The sequence below is a fragment of the Nilaparvata lugens genome, chromosome 7, assembly GCF_014356525.2.
Source record: "Nilaparvata lugens isolate BPH chromosome 7, ASM1435652v1, whole genome shotgun sequence".
In the NCBI taxonomy this organism is placed as follows: Eukaryota; Metazoa; Arthropoda; class Insecta; order Hemiptera; family Delphacidae; genus Nilaparvata; species Nilaparvata lugens.
This window is the reverse complement of record NC_052510.1, coordinates 12,860,502-12,874,315: the sequence shown is the minus strand read 5'-3', so window position 1 is coordinate 12,874,315 and position 13,814 is coordinate 12,860,502. Positions and strand designations below refer to the sequence as shown.

The 13,814-nt window shown below is 34.7% G+C and overlaps 1 protein-coding gene across 2 annotated transcripts in view; it reads right to left on the bottom strand.

Moving 5' to 3' along the window:
* Positions 1-13,814, bottom strand: part of LOC111046335 (coiled-coil domain-containing protein 174) — a 63,788-nt gene that overhangs the window by 23,842 nt on the left and 26,132 nt on the right. The window contains exons 1-5 of one of the 2 annotated variants that reach the window (XM_039432068.1): positions 13,663-13,783; positions 13,053-13,115; positions 11,619-11,833; positions 10,683-10,898; positions 9,161-9,450 (exon numbers count right to left, since the gene is read on the bottom strand). In XM_039432068.1, coding sequence (XP_039288002.1) covers positions 9,161-9,450; positions 10,683-10,898; positions 11,619-11,833; positions 13,053-13,091 — 760 coding nt within the window. In that variant the 5' untranslated portion in view covers positions 13,092-13,115; positions 13,663-13,783. Of the gene's footprint in view, positions 1-9,160; positions 9,451-10,682; positions 10,899-11,618; positions 11,834-13,052; positions 13,116-13,662; positions 13,784-13,814 lie in introns of those variants that run through there. The other variant, XM_039432067.1, reaches the window with a different exon arrangement.

Genomic DNA, 13,814 nt, shown 5'->3' with positions numbered 1-13,814 from the left:
ACCAAAAAAGTCAAGTGTGACATGAGATACATTGACTTTTTGGCGGTACGAAGTTCGCCGGGTAAGCTAGTAAAATATAACTGATTATTTTAAACGAGAATGAGCAGTTAATATTACATCAATAAACCTGTATCAGCTACCGTCTATAGAAGGCATTGACAAGACAGAGGTTCGGCAACGTTTTTCTCCCATCTTTCTCCACTGCCATTATAACGTGGACCTCACTATAGTAGCAAGCAATGGAAATGAAAAGAAAACTCAAAAACCATTGCATGATTATGAAAATAATTTGATCTAATTGGAAATTATGTTTTTCAATTATGGAGACATTTCACATTATCAATTCCTAATCAACAAATTATATCTTGATCTATTCTTGTAGCTACAGTATTTTCAATTGACATCAGTGACTGATGTAATAAGTGAATGAAATCCAACCATATGCACAACCATGTGAAGAAGAGAAGTTACAACTACTACAGAGCAGAAAAAGTGGGATAAAACGGACTGAAAACAAAGCGAAATAGCAGAATAAAACAGAGCCAATTGCTAACCGGACCTTCCTTCCGGTAGGTAATGTAACGTGCAAATAATGGACCGATGAACTTGCCTATCCTTGAACTCGATGCAATAGAATGCTACAGCTTAGTCACTGGGTTTTCCCCCGGAACACTAGCACTCAAAGTCATTTCACTCAACAATCAAACTCCAAGTCATTCCAGTGGTTAGAAATTAATTTAAATCGACAATTATTACCGAATGTCCGTAACCAAATTTACGATTGTTTACAAATTGTTTTCCATTAACAAGTTCCTGAATACTAGAGGCTGAATCTCGGATCTAATGAAAAGGAGGATATAAAATTAATCTTGATTTGGTATCACGATTAATTGACTTACAAAAGTATTATTAATTTATAGACTTATAAATATTATTTGACTTGAAAAAATATTATTAGTTGAGTGAGTTATTGGGAAAGTTCAGAGAATAATGTTCGTTAATGAGTAAGTTGAGATTCATTCATAAACTTGTAGTTTACGTTCTATCATCGTTACGAATATTGTAGCTGAATACAATTATTATAACATAGAGTAATTCTAAAGATCTCAAGTCTAGGAACCAAAAAGCTTCCAAGAATGGATAGGACTGAATTAAACTAAATAGGATTATGAAACTTAATGTCAGCCACTAGACTAAATCACCAGAATTGAAAATAAAAGAGTGTCACTAAATAATATATAATACATTTCGATGAATGAAATTTAGAAAAATATATTACACGAATCATGTAATCGAAGTATCAAACTGAGGAGATTAAAACCAGATCCATGATTTGATTTAGATATATCAACAATTAACAACAATTGAGATCCATAAGATAGCTTCAGAAGTAGCATAAGCCAAACTATTAATCAACCAAACTGAATTCCAAAATTTCATCATACACGGGGCAGAATTTGTAAAAGAGTAAAAAAAGTGAAAAAAAAGAACCAACGGAAAATAAAACTGAAATTCAAAAGGCATGAAAATGCGTGGAAGACATTTTGAAAACATGGAAAGTAATAAAATCTTTACCAAATATCTGACAAGTGTTATTCTTCTAATTCAATTATTTATTGATATTCATTTACTGTAAGAGATTCAGATAAAAATGTCAACCTCTAAGTTATCAAAATTATTATCAATAATTTAACAAATTCTGCCCCGTGTATGATGAAATTTTGGAATTCAGTTTGGTTGATTAATAGTTTGGTTTAAGCTACTTCTGAAGCTATCTTATGGATCTCAATTGTTAACTACTTTTATATTTGCCAACATTTTAACTTGGAATGAATCTTTTCATTCAAGAAACCCAAATATCAGACACCCAGAAAGATTCACGGAAATGCGAATAAAATAAAGTTATCTCATTCAAGAAACCGGAATATGAAAGAACCAAGAAAATTCACAGAGAAATGTGAAAAATAAACGAATCATCTTTTAAAATAATACAACAGTACTTTGAAATCCAACTTAAAACAATATAGAATGTTCTGTGGGCTAGCTAGAAGATAAACTTGACCGGGTCGTTATAAAAGCGTGCTTTGAAAACGATGGACCAAGTGTTTACACGGGGTCTTCTTCTCGGTGTGTCGGTAAACATAAGCAGAGAGTTTATGTGGGTGAAGGAGGCATGCCCTTGCCTTTTTCCATCCAACATTTGAGCGTAAAAACACCCACAAATTGTGTCTAATTTTGAGTTCTGGCCAACACAATTAATCCCACCCACTATTAGCGGTGTTGTCTGGTTTGATCAGTGAGAAAAAACGTGTTGAATTATAAATTCAGAGTGTTATAGAATTTATAGGAACAAATTAGATTAACATAATAAGGAACATCATGTATCATTCACAAAATCAGATAAGATTGTTTTTAATTTGTGAGGAATAAATAATGTTGGCTATTATTCAATTGCTAATGTATAACAATAAATTGGGAATCTTTCTCAAAAATGTTTTGAAATTCTCAAGATTTATTTATTTCATTTTCATTTATAATACAAGTACAAACCACATACAATGATTGGGAGAGGACAATAGGCTATCCCCTAAACTGTTCCTCTCCGGAGGTTTATAATTGAAAGTACAATTATAAGACTATTTTGGTTATAAAAATTGCCAATTAATTTCCAAAGTATAAAGGTATTTTACAAGTTAAAAATTTGAAAATCGGACATACCTTCCCCACGAGCCCAGATAATTTTATTTTTATTTATTTATTTATTACAAGCTATATACAGTATATAAAAGCGAAATGGCACTCACTGACTGACTGACTCACTCACTCACTCACTCACTCTCAGAAGTAAAAATCTACCGGACCAAAAACGTTCAAATTTGGTAGGTATGTTCAGTTGGCCCTTTAGAGGCGCACTAAGAACGGATTTGGAAAATTTTCCAAAAATACGCCCACAATCTGCGTTTTTCCAGCGTTTTTGACGTTTTCTCAGCTTTATCGAGAACAAATAAACAGAAAATGTTCAAATTTAGTACAGAAGCTAGGCTAGGGTGTAATAATGTTGTGTTAGAAGGAATTTGCAATAACGTCAAAGATACGCCCAAAATAAGCGTATTTTTTTGCTTTTTCTCAGATTTATAGAGAACAAATGAACAGAAATTGTTCAAATTTCGGTACAGAAGCCCATCTAGTTGTGTTAGAAGGAACATGCAACAACGTCAAAGCAGAAGCTCAGCTAGAGTGTAATAATGTTGTGTTAGAAGGAATTCGCAATAACGTCAATGATACTCCCAAAATTGACGTTTTTCCATCGTTTTTTTGCTTTTTCTCAGATTTATCGAGCGAGAACAAATGAACAGAAATTGTTCAAATTCAGTACAGAAGCTAAGCTAGGGTGTAATAATGTTGTGTTAGAAGGTATTTGAAATAATGCCAAAGATACGCTCATATTAGCGGTTTTTTGCGTTTTCTCAGTTCTATCAATAGACAGAAAATGTTCAAATTTGGTACAGAGGTTTAGCTAGGGTCTAAAATTTTTTTGATGAGGTGACTTTAATATTTCATCAAAGATACGCCCAAAATCAGCGTTTTTCCAACGTTTTTTTCAGCTTTTCTGCGTTTTCTCAGTACTTTGACTTTCTGATGGAATGAAGCATGCTCAAATGAAAAATGCAGGCGAGCGAAGCGAGCACGCCGATCTAATTTTTGGACGATCCAGTCGGGGGTCCTGGGGGCGGAGCCCCCTGGCTAGACGGATATGGCGAGCGATGCGAGTCTGACGGCTTGCATTACAAAAAGTAACATAACACATATGCAAGCTCTTTCGAGCATGACCGAATATGGGAGAAATTGATGCAATTCATGCGTGATTAACACAAAATAATATCATATTCTGATAAAAATACCTCAAACTTCCAACAATTAAGGACATGATGATAGGATGGAAACAGATTACCGAAACCGATTTCCAATATGTTTGGTAAATCAAAACGAATAAATAATACAGGTATTATTCGTTGATATATGAGTCGGTTAAGAACAGAAAATTTCTAATATATAATGTGTTATGACATAAACATACCAAATGGATTGGCATGACTGTTAATGGATCTAATAACGATTGGGTATTCAAAAAAAAAACACAAAATCCATAAAATAGCACCGAACAAAGATTAGAGTTAACATTACAAAATAATCGGCAAGTTTTTCAATTTGTCCCATTGAAATCAAATCACATTGAAATCATTTTTTCATCATCAAACAAATCAGTCCGATTGAGAAAAATAAAAACTTTCAAGACCTAGTATATGATCAGATTTAAAGATCAAAACTGTTCTTGAAGATTTGACTTTTATTCTGAGTTATAAATCTTAAGCTTGGGTACATTCATTCAATACTGAAATCTATTGTACTGAAATCTACAACAAAAATGTTAATATTTAAATAATGTAAATATTATGATCATTTTGAGTAGTAGTAGAGGTAGTATTTCATAATTATCAATGAGCTACTATTGTACTAAGTTGAGTATCATGCATCAATCAACTCACCTTTGTTTAACATGCAAATTCTCACAAAACCTTAATGGGCGTGACCTAACAAGTACTAATTAAGCGTGACTCAACTTTATTCACGCCTCTGGGGAACAAGGCCAACAAATATGGGATACTTCATTCAAAAACTATTCTCTATCAAAAATCGACCACGAAAATGAGTGAGGTACTTTGAATCCTTGTCAGTTGCAAACAATTATCAACAAATCGAAGTCAAAACTACAATTAATTACCAGTCAATTGATCCCCATTTACAAGCCAACACATGCCACAGAATGCATTTGCTCTTGACAAGTTATGCTCCGTTTTTCCTGTGACTTCTCACATACAAAGTTGTGTATGTTCAAAGTATAATACTATTTTCTTACCACCTTTTAATCTATGTCACATAAAAAAATACCAATTGGATCTGGACAGATAAATAACTGTCATTTGTTTGAACTAACTTTGTTTTCTTAATACTACCTCACGGCTAATTCCACTTTACAATTATGAGATTAAAAATTATTTCCTAGAGGCCCGAACGAAATGTCATTAATCATCATAAACAATTCTTTTATCATTGCACAAGAATTCTACGGCTTACATGGGTATAATCTTCATGAGAATAAGACTGAACGTCTATGACTGAAAAGGCTTTTAGTCCAGTCAAATGGTCGTTTTTCAGGAAAAAGCACCGAAAGAATTTTTCTAGACGATTCTATATGTATTTTGGAGTGCTGAATTCGAATCTGAAATTTGCTGACACGCCAGAGGGCGGCTTCACCCCTAAAACCCCCAAAATTTCGGACTTTTTTCAATTTTCTCATTTTATCTCTTAAACCTTGAGTTTCTCAAGAAAAATCATTCTCGACAAAATTAAAGAGAATAAAATTTCCAATAAATTGAGTGGTCTGAAAGAGCAATTCATTATGAACAGGATTCCTTAGGAATTTTCGAATTTAGTAGTGGGGTGAGGGGGAATACACCTAAAAATAGGAAATAATGTCCTACAGCCAAAATACAATTTTTTCATTATAATTCATTTTCAAGGCCTTCCTAACAAAAAAATACATATACCGGCTGAAATCATCTCATAAGGGTTATTTTCTATGAGAATCACCTGTTAGAAACATTTTATTTCAGTATCTCCTAGTGGTGTGGGGGGGGGGGTACGTCACAAGGATACGTCAAGGATCAAAATTTTAAACACTTAAACTTTTGACAGAATAATCAGATCTCCTCGTACTACAGCTCATTCTTCTCAGCTCGTCAAGGCGGTTCAAAATCATATATCATAACTGACATTTGATGAAAAAAAAAATCCTCTTTTAGTGTATTTTAGCCCCTATAATACACAGAAAAATGGCCAATTTCTATATTCAAAATTGTGTATCTCGGTAACCCGAAATGATAAAAAATGGTACTTGGTCTTGATTTGAAGAACAGAATCTCCTCTTTCATGTGAGGTAAATGAATTTTGTAAAAATATGATCGTTTTGGGGGTGAAGCCGCCCTCTGGCGTGTCAGCAAATTTCTGATTCGAATTCAGCGCCCCAAAATACATATAGAACCGCCAAGAAAAATTCTTTCGGGGCTGTTTCCTGAAAAACGACTGAACTATTTCATAATCGACGGAGAAGAAAATTGAAAGCAAACTCTTACAACCAAATTTAACGGACGCTACTATCAACTAGAAACAAAGCAAAAACAACTCTAACACAACATCAAATTAAACAAAGTAATTCATGGAGATCTGTAGAAAGCTTTGTCTCAAATACAAATACTGTACAAATTTCACTCAGAATTGAATATTTTATGCTATAGTGAGGTCCACGTTATAATGACAGTGAAGAAATATAGGAGAAAAACGTTGCCGATCCTCTGTCTTGTCAATGCCTTCTATAAACGGTAGCTGATACAGGTTTATTTATGTAATATTAACGGTTTATTCTCGTTTCAAAATAATCAATTATATTTTATTAACAAGAAATTATATTTTCAATAATTTCATAATGAATTTTCATAATCAAGATGAAATATTTTGTTAATCAATTATTAATTCTACATTGTTAAAAGACGATCTGGCAACAGAGCAAAGCGAGGAAGAGATAGCGCTATCCGCTTTGTTGAATGCTGGACAAGGATAACAATACCATTGCTAATCAAACACTGCCATTATAACGTGGACCTCACTAAAGAAGGGATTAATATTTCATTCATTGTCTGTGAGCTTCGATTTCGATTGGTGGTTGAACGCACGCACGTGTCATGTCACGTCATCTCGCACGTGCTGTGTGTGTCATAATTTGCGACCACAATCGAGTAATAAGTTCCTTGCTTTTCCCGATAAGTTACTTACAAATAATGAAAGCGAGATGTTAGTCTACTGTAGTGAGATTTACTCACAGCTTCAACTAACATTAACTCGCAGCATTCACATCAACTAAAAACATTCCTCTTGAATAATATCATGCTTCCCATTGAAATCAAATCATGCACACCATTTAAAGTAAATCTCACTGTAGAATGGACACACAGACAAACAAATCTGCGTTTCATAATCACTAAGTGATAAATCTTAAGCTGAGTACAGACATAAGTCAAGGTCACATTTGTTATGCAGCGTTTCGATCCTACTCATGTCCGATAGTTCAGTGGAGGGATGGTGGTGGATGGACATGTGTGGCATGCACCATTCTAGGTTTTTGTCTTCCGTGATCGGATGGGAGTGGGATCGGAACTCTGCATGATAGGTGTGTTCACGGCTTTACGCGCCACAAACACACGCCGTACGCGATTCATCATCTGATAATATGCTTATTATATCTGTATCTTACTGTTCACTTTCTTATTTGGGATACTTACATAAGAGTAGAAAATCAAAGTACCCTTTCAACACTAGTACCAGGATTTACTATATACCGGACCTGCGGCTAAAAAATAAATGGCCGTCGTAGTTGGTGGCCGGCATTAATATTTTCAATGAGAACTAGACGAACTGAGATTTCGATGAACTGAGACCCTTCCAAACAGCTTAGTGTTTTTTTCTTAGTGGAAATTACTTTAAGTCCACCAACTACGTCGGCCATTTTTTTCTAGGCTCAGGTCCGGTAGTATATGGGCGGTCCTGCTAGTACCCTTGTTATATTTTTATATGAAACACAAGTTTCACACACAAAACACTGGTTTCCAAGTTTCACACACAAAACACTGGTTTCCAAGTTTCCAAAAACTTGTTTTGGGCATTTATCCTTTTCTCAAGTGTCAAAACAAGTAGTCTATTACAATACTTTATTTAACCTTTCAACATTTCAATGTTGGAAGAGTAACTTACTTGAATTTTTAATTTAAGTATCTTAATAAACGGATATAATAAGCATAGCATCATCTTATGAATATCGTAAGGCGTGTGTTCGTGACGCTTAAATCTGTAAACAGCCTTATGCAGCATCTACATGTTAGCCCAGTATGCTGGCCGAGCCTGCAATGTGACCAGTGCCCAATCAAGGCCAGCGGTAGCCAGCGTTGGCAAACCACCCATCCACACACACTGGCGCTGGTCGACATTGGCCTTCATTGGGCCAGCATGTGGATGAGTCATTAGATTAGAATAAGAATTCTAAGGGCGAGTTTCACCAAATTCACGTTGACGCCTCGCTTAGTAATCTCCAATTAACACTAACTGATGACTTTAACGAAAGATTAAGAAATTTGATTTCACCAACAAAAACTAATGTTACGTTACGAAAAGACATATTAGAGTGGATCAGGGTGGCAGTGCCCCGCACTGTTTCACATTGTTAGCATGTAAAACCTAACCTAGAAAATCCAACTAGATTTCGAAATTCCGAAAACACAAGTTTTGTTTGTTCAAATTGTCTAGTTTGTCCACCAAATTGAGTGGATATTAGCCTACAAATTTTAGTAATTAATAGTAATTGTAGTGCAGTTTTTTAGTTGTATAATTTATTGAATTTAATTTAGGTTGTAGTGTTTTGATAATTGTTCTATAGATTGTTTTTTTTTAAGTACCTAAGTAAAATTTCAAATTTCACAGGATGTCTTCTACCCATTCTGTCAATGTTGTGTTGCCTAAAGCTATCAAAATAAGAAGGGACCCAACATTCATGAACAGTGAAAGAACGCATCTAGTCAATCTTATTTTAAAAATAAGTCGATTTCGTCCAAATTATTAAAATCAACAACCCTATCTCTTATCCATCTAGGTCGGCGAACAACATAATCATCATCACTATCACTCTCAAATGCCAATTCTTATGCTCTTCTTCTAGCATTATTTGGCCTTTCCATATTGAAACAACAAATTAATCTAATAAAAAAATAATCATAAAAACCATGAATAAATAATTGAACATAACCTCAACAAACTACTATCAACATGACAGTAAACAGAACGCCGCCATTTTTTTCTTAACGATAGATTACAGATGTTAACTGACCAGATTTGGCCAGTTAACTTTATAACGGCTCATTACCTCTAACGGCGTGTGGTGAAATCCGATTTTGTCAGTTAAGGGCTAATTGGAGTTTACGCTTCCTCTAACGACACGTTTAGTTCCTGGTGAAACCCAGCCTAAGAATGTTATAAAGCGTTGTCACTCACTCACCATTAAACAGCAAGTCCTCATAATGCACACTATCCTTCTCCAACAGTTTCTCCTCCTGCTTGCGCCACTGTCTTCGCATGGCTTCAATATGCGGCGCGGCCGGCGCTTGCAGTTCACGACTCGTCCGCTGCGCAGCGCTAGCATCGCTGTCTTCATCTAAAAACCCGGCAGGTGGAGGAGGAGACGATGGAGGTGGGGGTAACAGGGAGTCTGCATCTCTTGCGCGCATTGCGTCCAAATCTCGACGCAAGCAGCGTCTCTGACGACCTACTATGTCTGTGTAGTCCACCCTGTATAGGAGAAAAACATCGTGAATTATATATAAATAATATTTCAGCTACAAGTCTGTGTAATTAACTCTGTGTAAGAAGAAGTGATTGATATTCTGAAGGAAATGTTTTTACAATTTATTAAGGGTCGGTTTCCGAGCTCGGGATTTAGCTAAGTTCTAGACTTTAAACAGCTGGAGTAAGAAAATTGGATTTCCGAAACAGGGCGTAGTCGCAGTCCACGTTTAAATTAAATTTCGAAAAACTAGAAAATTGAACATAAAATAAAATAAAGAGAAAATAGTGTAAAGTTAAGCTATTTTGAATTATTTAGGAATGTTTAATTTCTTCAAGGGAAAACGTTTCCAATTGTAGAAATGAGAAAATGAAGATTATCATAAAAACTGCAACTAAGCCCCATTTCGGAAAGCCAATTTTCTGACTCCAGCTGTCAAAAGTCTAGAACTTAGCTAAATCCCGAACTCGGAAATCGGCCCTTAATGATAGAGGAGTGTATAATTGGAAAAGTTTGTTTTTATAGAAGCTCAAAAATTAAATTTAATGAATATTAGTAAAAAAGCACAATTTTTACGATAAACATCTCTTTAGTTCACACTGTACTACCAAGTTATTGCTAGGGCTGTGTAACTACTAATAAAGTTCGAATACAGCACTTAATCTATAGCTCTTCATAGAACTATATTCTATCGCAGGAAAAACTTTTGTTATCAAGTTCTTCATGTTAGGAAGTATGAATATAGAGAAAATATATAGCATAAGATAGCCCATGGTATAGGGCGATTATGTTCCATATTTCACTGTTAACTGAAGCCAATAGTCCTAGAAGTTCATTTCTTGAAGCTATGTGACGCTGGTAGTCTTTCATACTGTGCTGTTCTTGCTCTCTCCTGGCCAGAACAGTAATAATAGACAGTAGTAGACAGTGATCAACTTGATTTAACAAGAATCGGCTTGGAATTTTCAACATAAACGACCTATAAGCCTAACATTGTATATCTTCTTATGCCTTCTTTTCTTATGGTATAACGTAAAAATCTCAGTTATACAAATATACCATTCCCTACATGTCTTGGAGGTAAACAAATCACATACATAGATTTTGAGAAATAAAAAATATTAGAAACATAGTTATTCATTCCCTCATCTCCTTCGCTTGGAGGTATACAAATCTGATAGGTTATATAAATTTCAAGAAACAAAATATATTAGAGACAGATTTTAATATTACTAACCAATCTTCCTCAGGATCCGATGGGCGATCATATTCATCATCTTCTGACACATTATTCTTTTGGTCATCATCCTTTTCCTTATCAGACGCATTATCACATTTTTCTGATGTCTTTTGGGTAAAATCGACAAGATACTCAGCACCACGTCCTTTTTCCGTCACAAGGCGGCCTTGCTTCAATTCATCATATAGTTTACTTTTGATTTCCAAAACGTTCCTGCAAAAAAATGATCAATTCCAAGTCTAAAATGAATTCACAAATCTTCAAGAAGATTTATAATCCGCTATAAAGAAATAGGCTTACTTCAGTGTTAAAGGAACACTATTTACGATATATTTATGTAAATTATGATTTGATATAGTGGTTTCATTCTTATCATTAGAGCCAAGGAAGTAGCAGAGTAAGCCATGAAGCAATAAAGATGTCGTTTTTCAAGTTCAAGATATCAAGTTAGTTTATTTATGAAGAAATCTTCAATTTTATCTACAATGAAAATTATGCAAGTTTTTGAAATACAATTTTTCACATCTATAGTTTTATTCTTGCCAGTGAGGGGTTGTTAGTCCTCCATCGGGCGCCCTCCCCAGGGGAATGCCTCCTAGTCCTAGATATGGGTGGTAGTGAAATTGAATAGCCGAGGCGAACTAAAACTAGCAAACCGGCCAACGGCCTCAAAGGCGGATGAGAAGAAATCCCACCTGCGTAGAGGGCGGATAAGCTTAGGGCTCAAAAACAAATGTATCAATTGTACTAAAAATAATATAATACGAAATAGCAGAATGATAAACCAATGAAATTTATTAAAAAATCAATTTATTCCAATACAACTGAATTCAAATATACTTTGAACAGCTCCAGTTATCAAAAATACTCACGAAACAATAAACACCTATAATATACAGTTCTTAGATTATTAAATAGTTCAAGATAACATACCTGGAATGCTCCAATGCTTTTGAGTTTTCCTCAGCAACACTGCTGCTTTTGTCTTCTGCATTATCTTCAACATTCTTACAGAATTTACTTTTTGCAGCTGGTAACGGCTTTTTGTTTGGGTTGATAGTTGGGCACACATAGTTGCCAATTTTATTGACTTTCACACTGCTAACTTCTGCTTGCTTCCTTGAAAGTTCTGCTTTCAAACTGATTAGCTGTAAACAAATAATTAAAATAAATTAAACTGAAAGAATAACAAAACGGAAAGCATTTTGGTTTAGAATTGATGTAACAATTTTGTAGGTTGAAACTTTTGTGACTGCATTACGTAATTTACACTCTAATCACACATCTTACATCATTGTAATGAAATATTATCTCAGGCTATTTAAATTTCAACCATAATTTATAATTATTATATTTGTGACCTGATTTTATATGTCATTTAAATTGCTGTATTACTCAATTTGTCCTGTAACAGAAACTGCTGTCCCATCGGGTCAAGGATGCAGCCGTATGGAGGAGAACAGATTTACATACCCTGTAAATTATGCTATGTGCTTTTAAAACCGTTTCCAGCTAAATGAGAGCAAGACACAAAACATCGTCTGCAGTTTGTCGCGTAATCTGCCTCATGATCAGGAGCTTGTGAACTGCCATATCTCCTACGGTCTACTCATGTGGGGTCACTCAGCCAAGGTTGTGGACATACTGAAGCTGCAAAAACGGGCCGCCAGGATCATTACTGAAAGCGAACATCTTGCTCATTGCAAGCCCATTTTTGCTAGGCTGGGTATTCTAACTGTAATCAGCCACTTCCTCCTTCTCTACCTCATGTACCTGAAGAAGAATCAACAAAATTTGTTGACTCGGACTGATGTATATCACCACAACACCAGGCAACGAGAGCTGTTTGACGTCCCCAGGGTGCGCCTCCAGAGATTGCGGGTATGCTATAGGAGTTCAGCGCTACGCTACTTCAACAGACTGCCTGCAGGTGTGAAGCAGTTGGACCTCAGCGTTTTCGAGAGAGTTGTGACCGGTTTTATGAGAACCAGTAGGGCTTATTACGATGTCCAGGAATATGTAAATGATGACCTGTCTCAAATATTATCAGGTCAAAGTGCCATTATGTTGAAGAGCATGGCCTCATATGATATAAAAAAAAAATTTGATCTGAACTTGATCAGTGCCATCTTGATCATTTTAGTGTTTTTTGTTATATTTTTTATTCATGACATGACGCCATCGATACTACAATTATTGTGGGTAATGAATGAAGAAGAAGGTATAAAAGGTACATAAAGGTAGTCTATAAAGGTAACCCTGTGATTGCTACACAAAAATTCTCGCAACAAAACCTAAAGACTAAAAAATAGAGAGCCTCTTGTTATTAAAGATTTGCGCTTCAATATTCAAGACAATGCTACTTACCGATGATTTGCTGATATCAATGGGCTTTGACGAATTCATGGTTAAAAATTCCCGATCCAGACACTAGAAGAAAAATTGAACGTTTGTAAAATTCTAAATCAATAATAAATTTTATAATTCATATCCATTTTTATTCAGGTTTAATTATTGTGATAACCTCACAAAACGACTTGTCTTCCGGAGCATAAATTTGATATTTAAACTACAGATTAAAACAAAGTAAAATTAGTTGATAATGGATTTATGATTAGTGAATGCTGCATAACTAACAGCTTTATAGCTAAAAATGTTCTTACAGTAAATAGGATTTAAAAACAAATTTTCAAATAAAATTATAGATTTTGCTATCAAAACACAACGCTCAAGCAGAAACACAACATGCCAGGCGCCAGCTGATGAATAAATGTGCGGAACAAAGACAGAAAATTAATAGAGAAGTCAATTGCATATTTTTCTTTCATACAGTATCCTGAAAAAGTAATATTTTTTCACAATGTTATTTTACAAGTAAAAAGGGAATTTGTAGAAATTAATCTAAATTAGAGGGAGAAAATTGATTGAATTCAATAGTTTATAAAACATTTTTATTACAGTATTCAGTACTCTATACCACTTCTACTCTAAACAGCTGATAGGATGACAGGAAAACAGCTGATAAATGTCATCTAATTTGGAGGTTAGACTTGCTCAGGACATATGAAAAAAAAACAATAATAATTAACTTGATCCTTAAAACATTTTTGATTTCTGGTGAGTTTAATA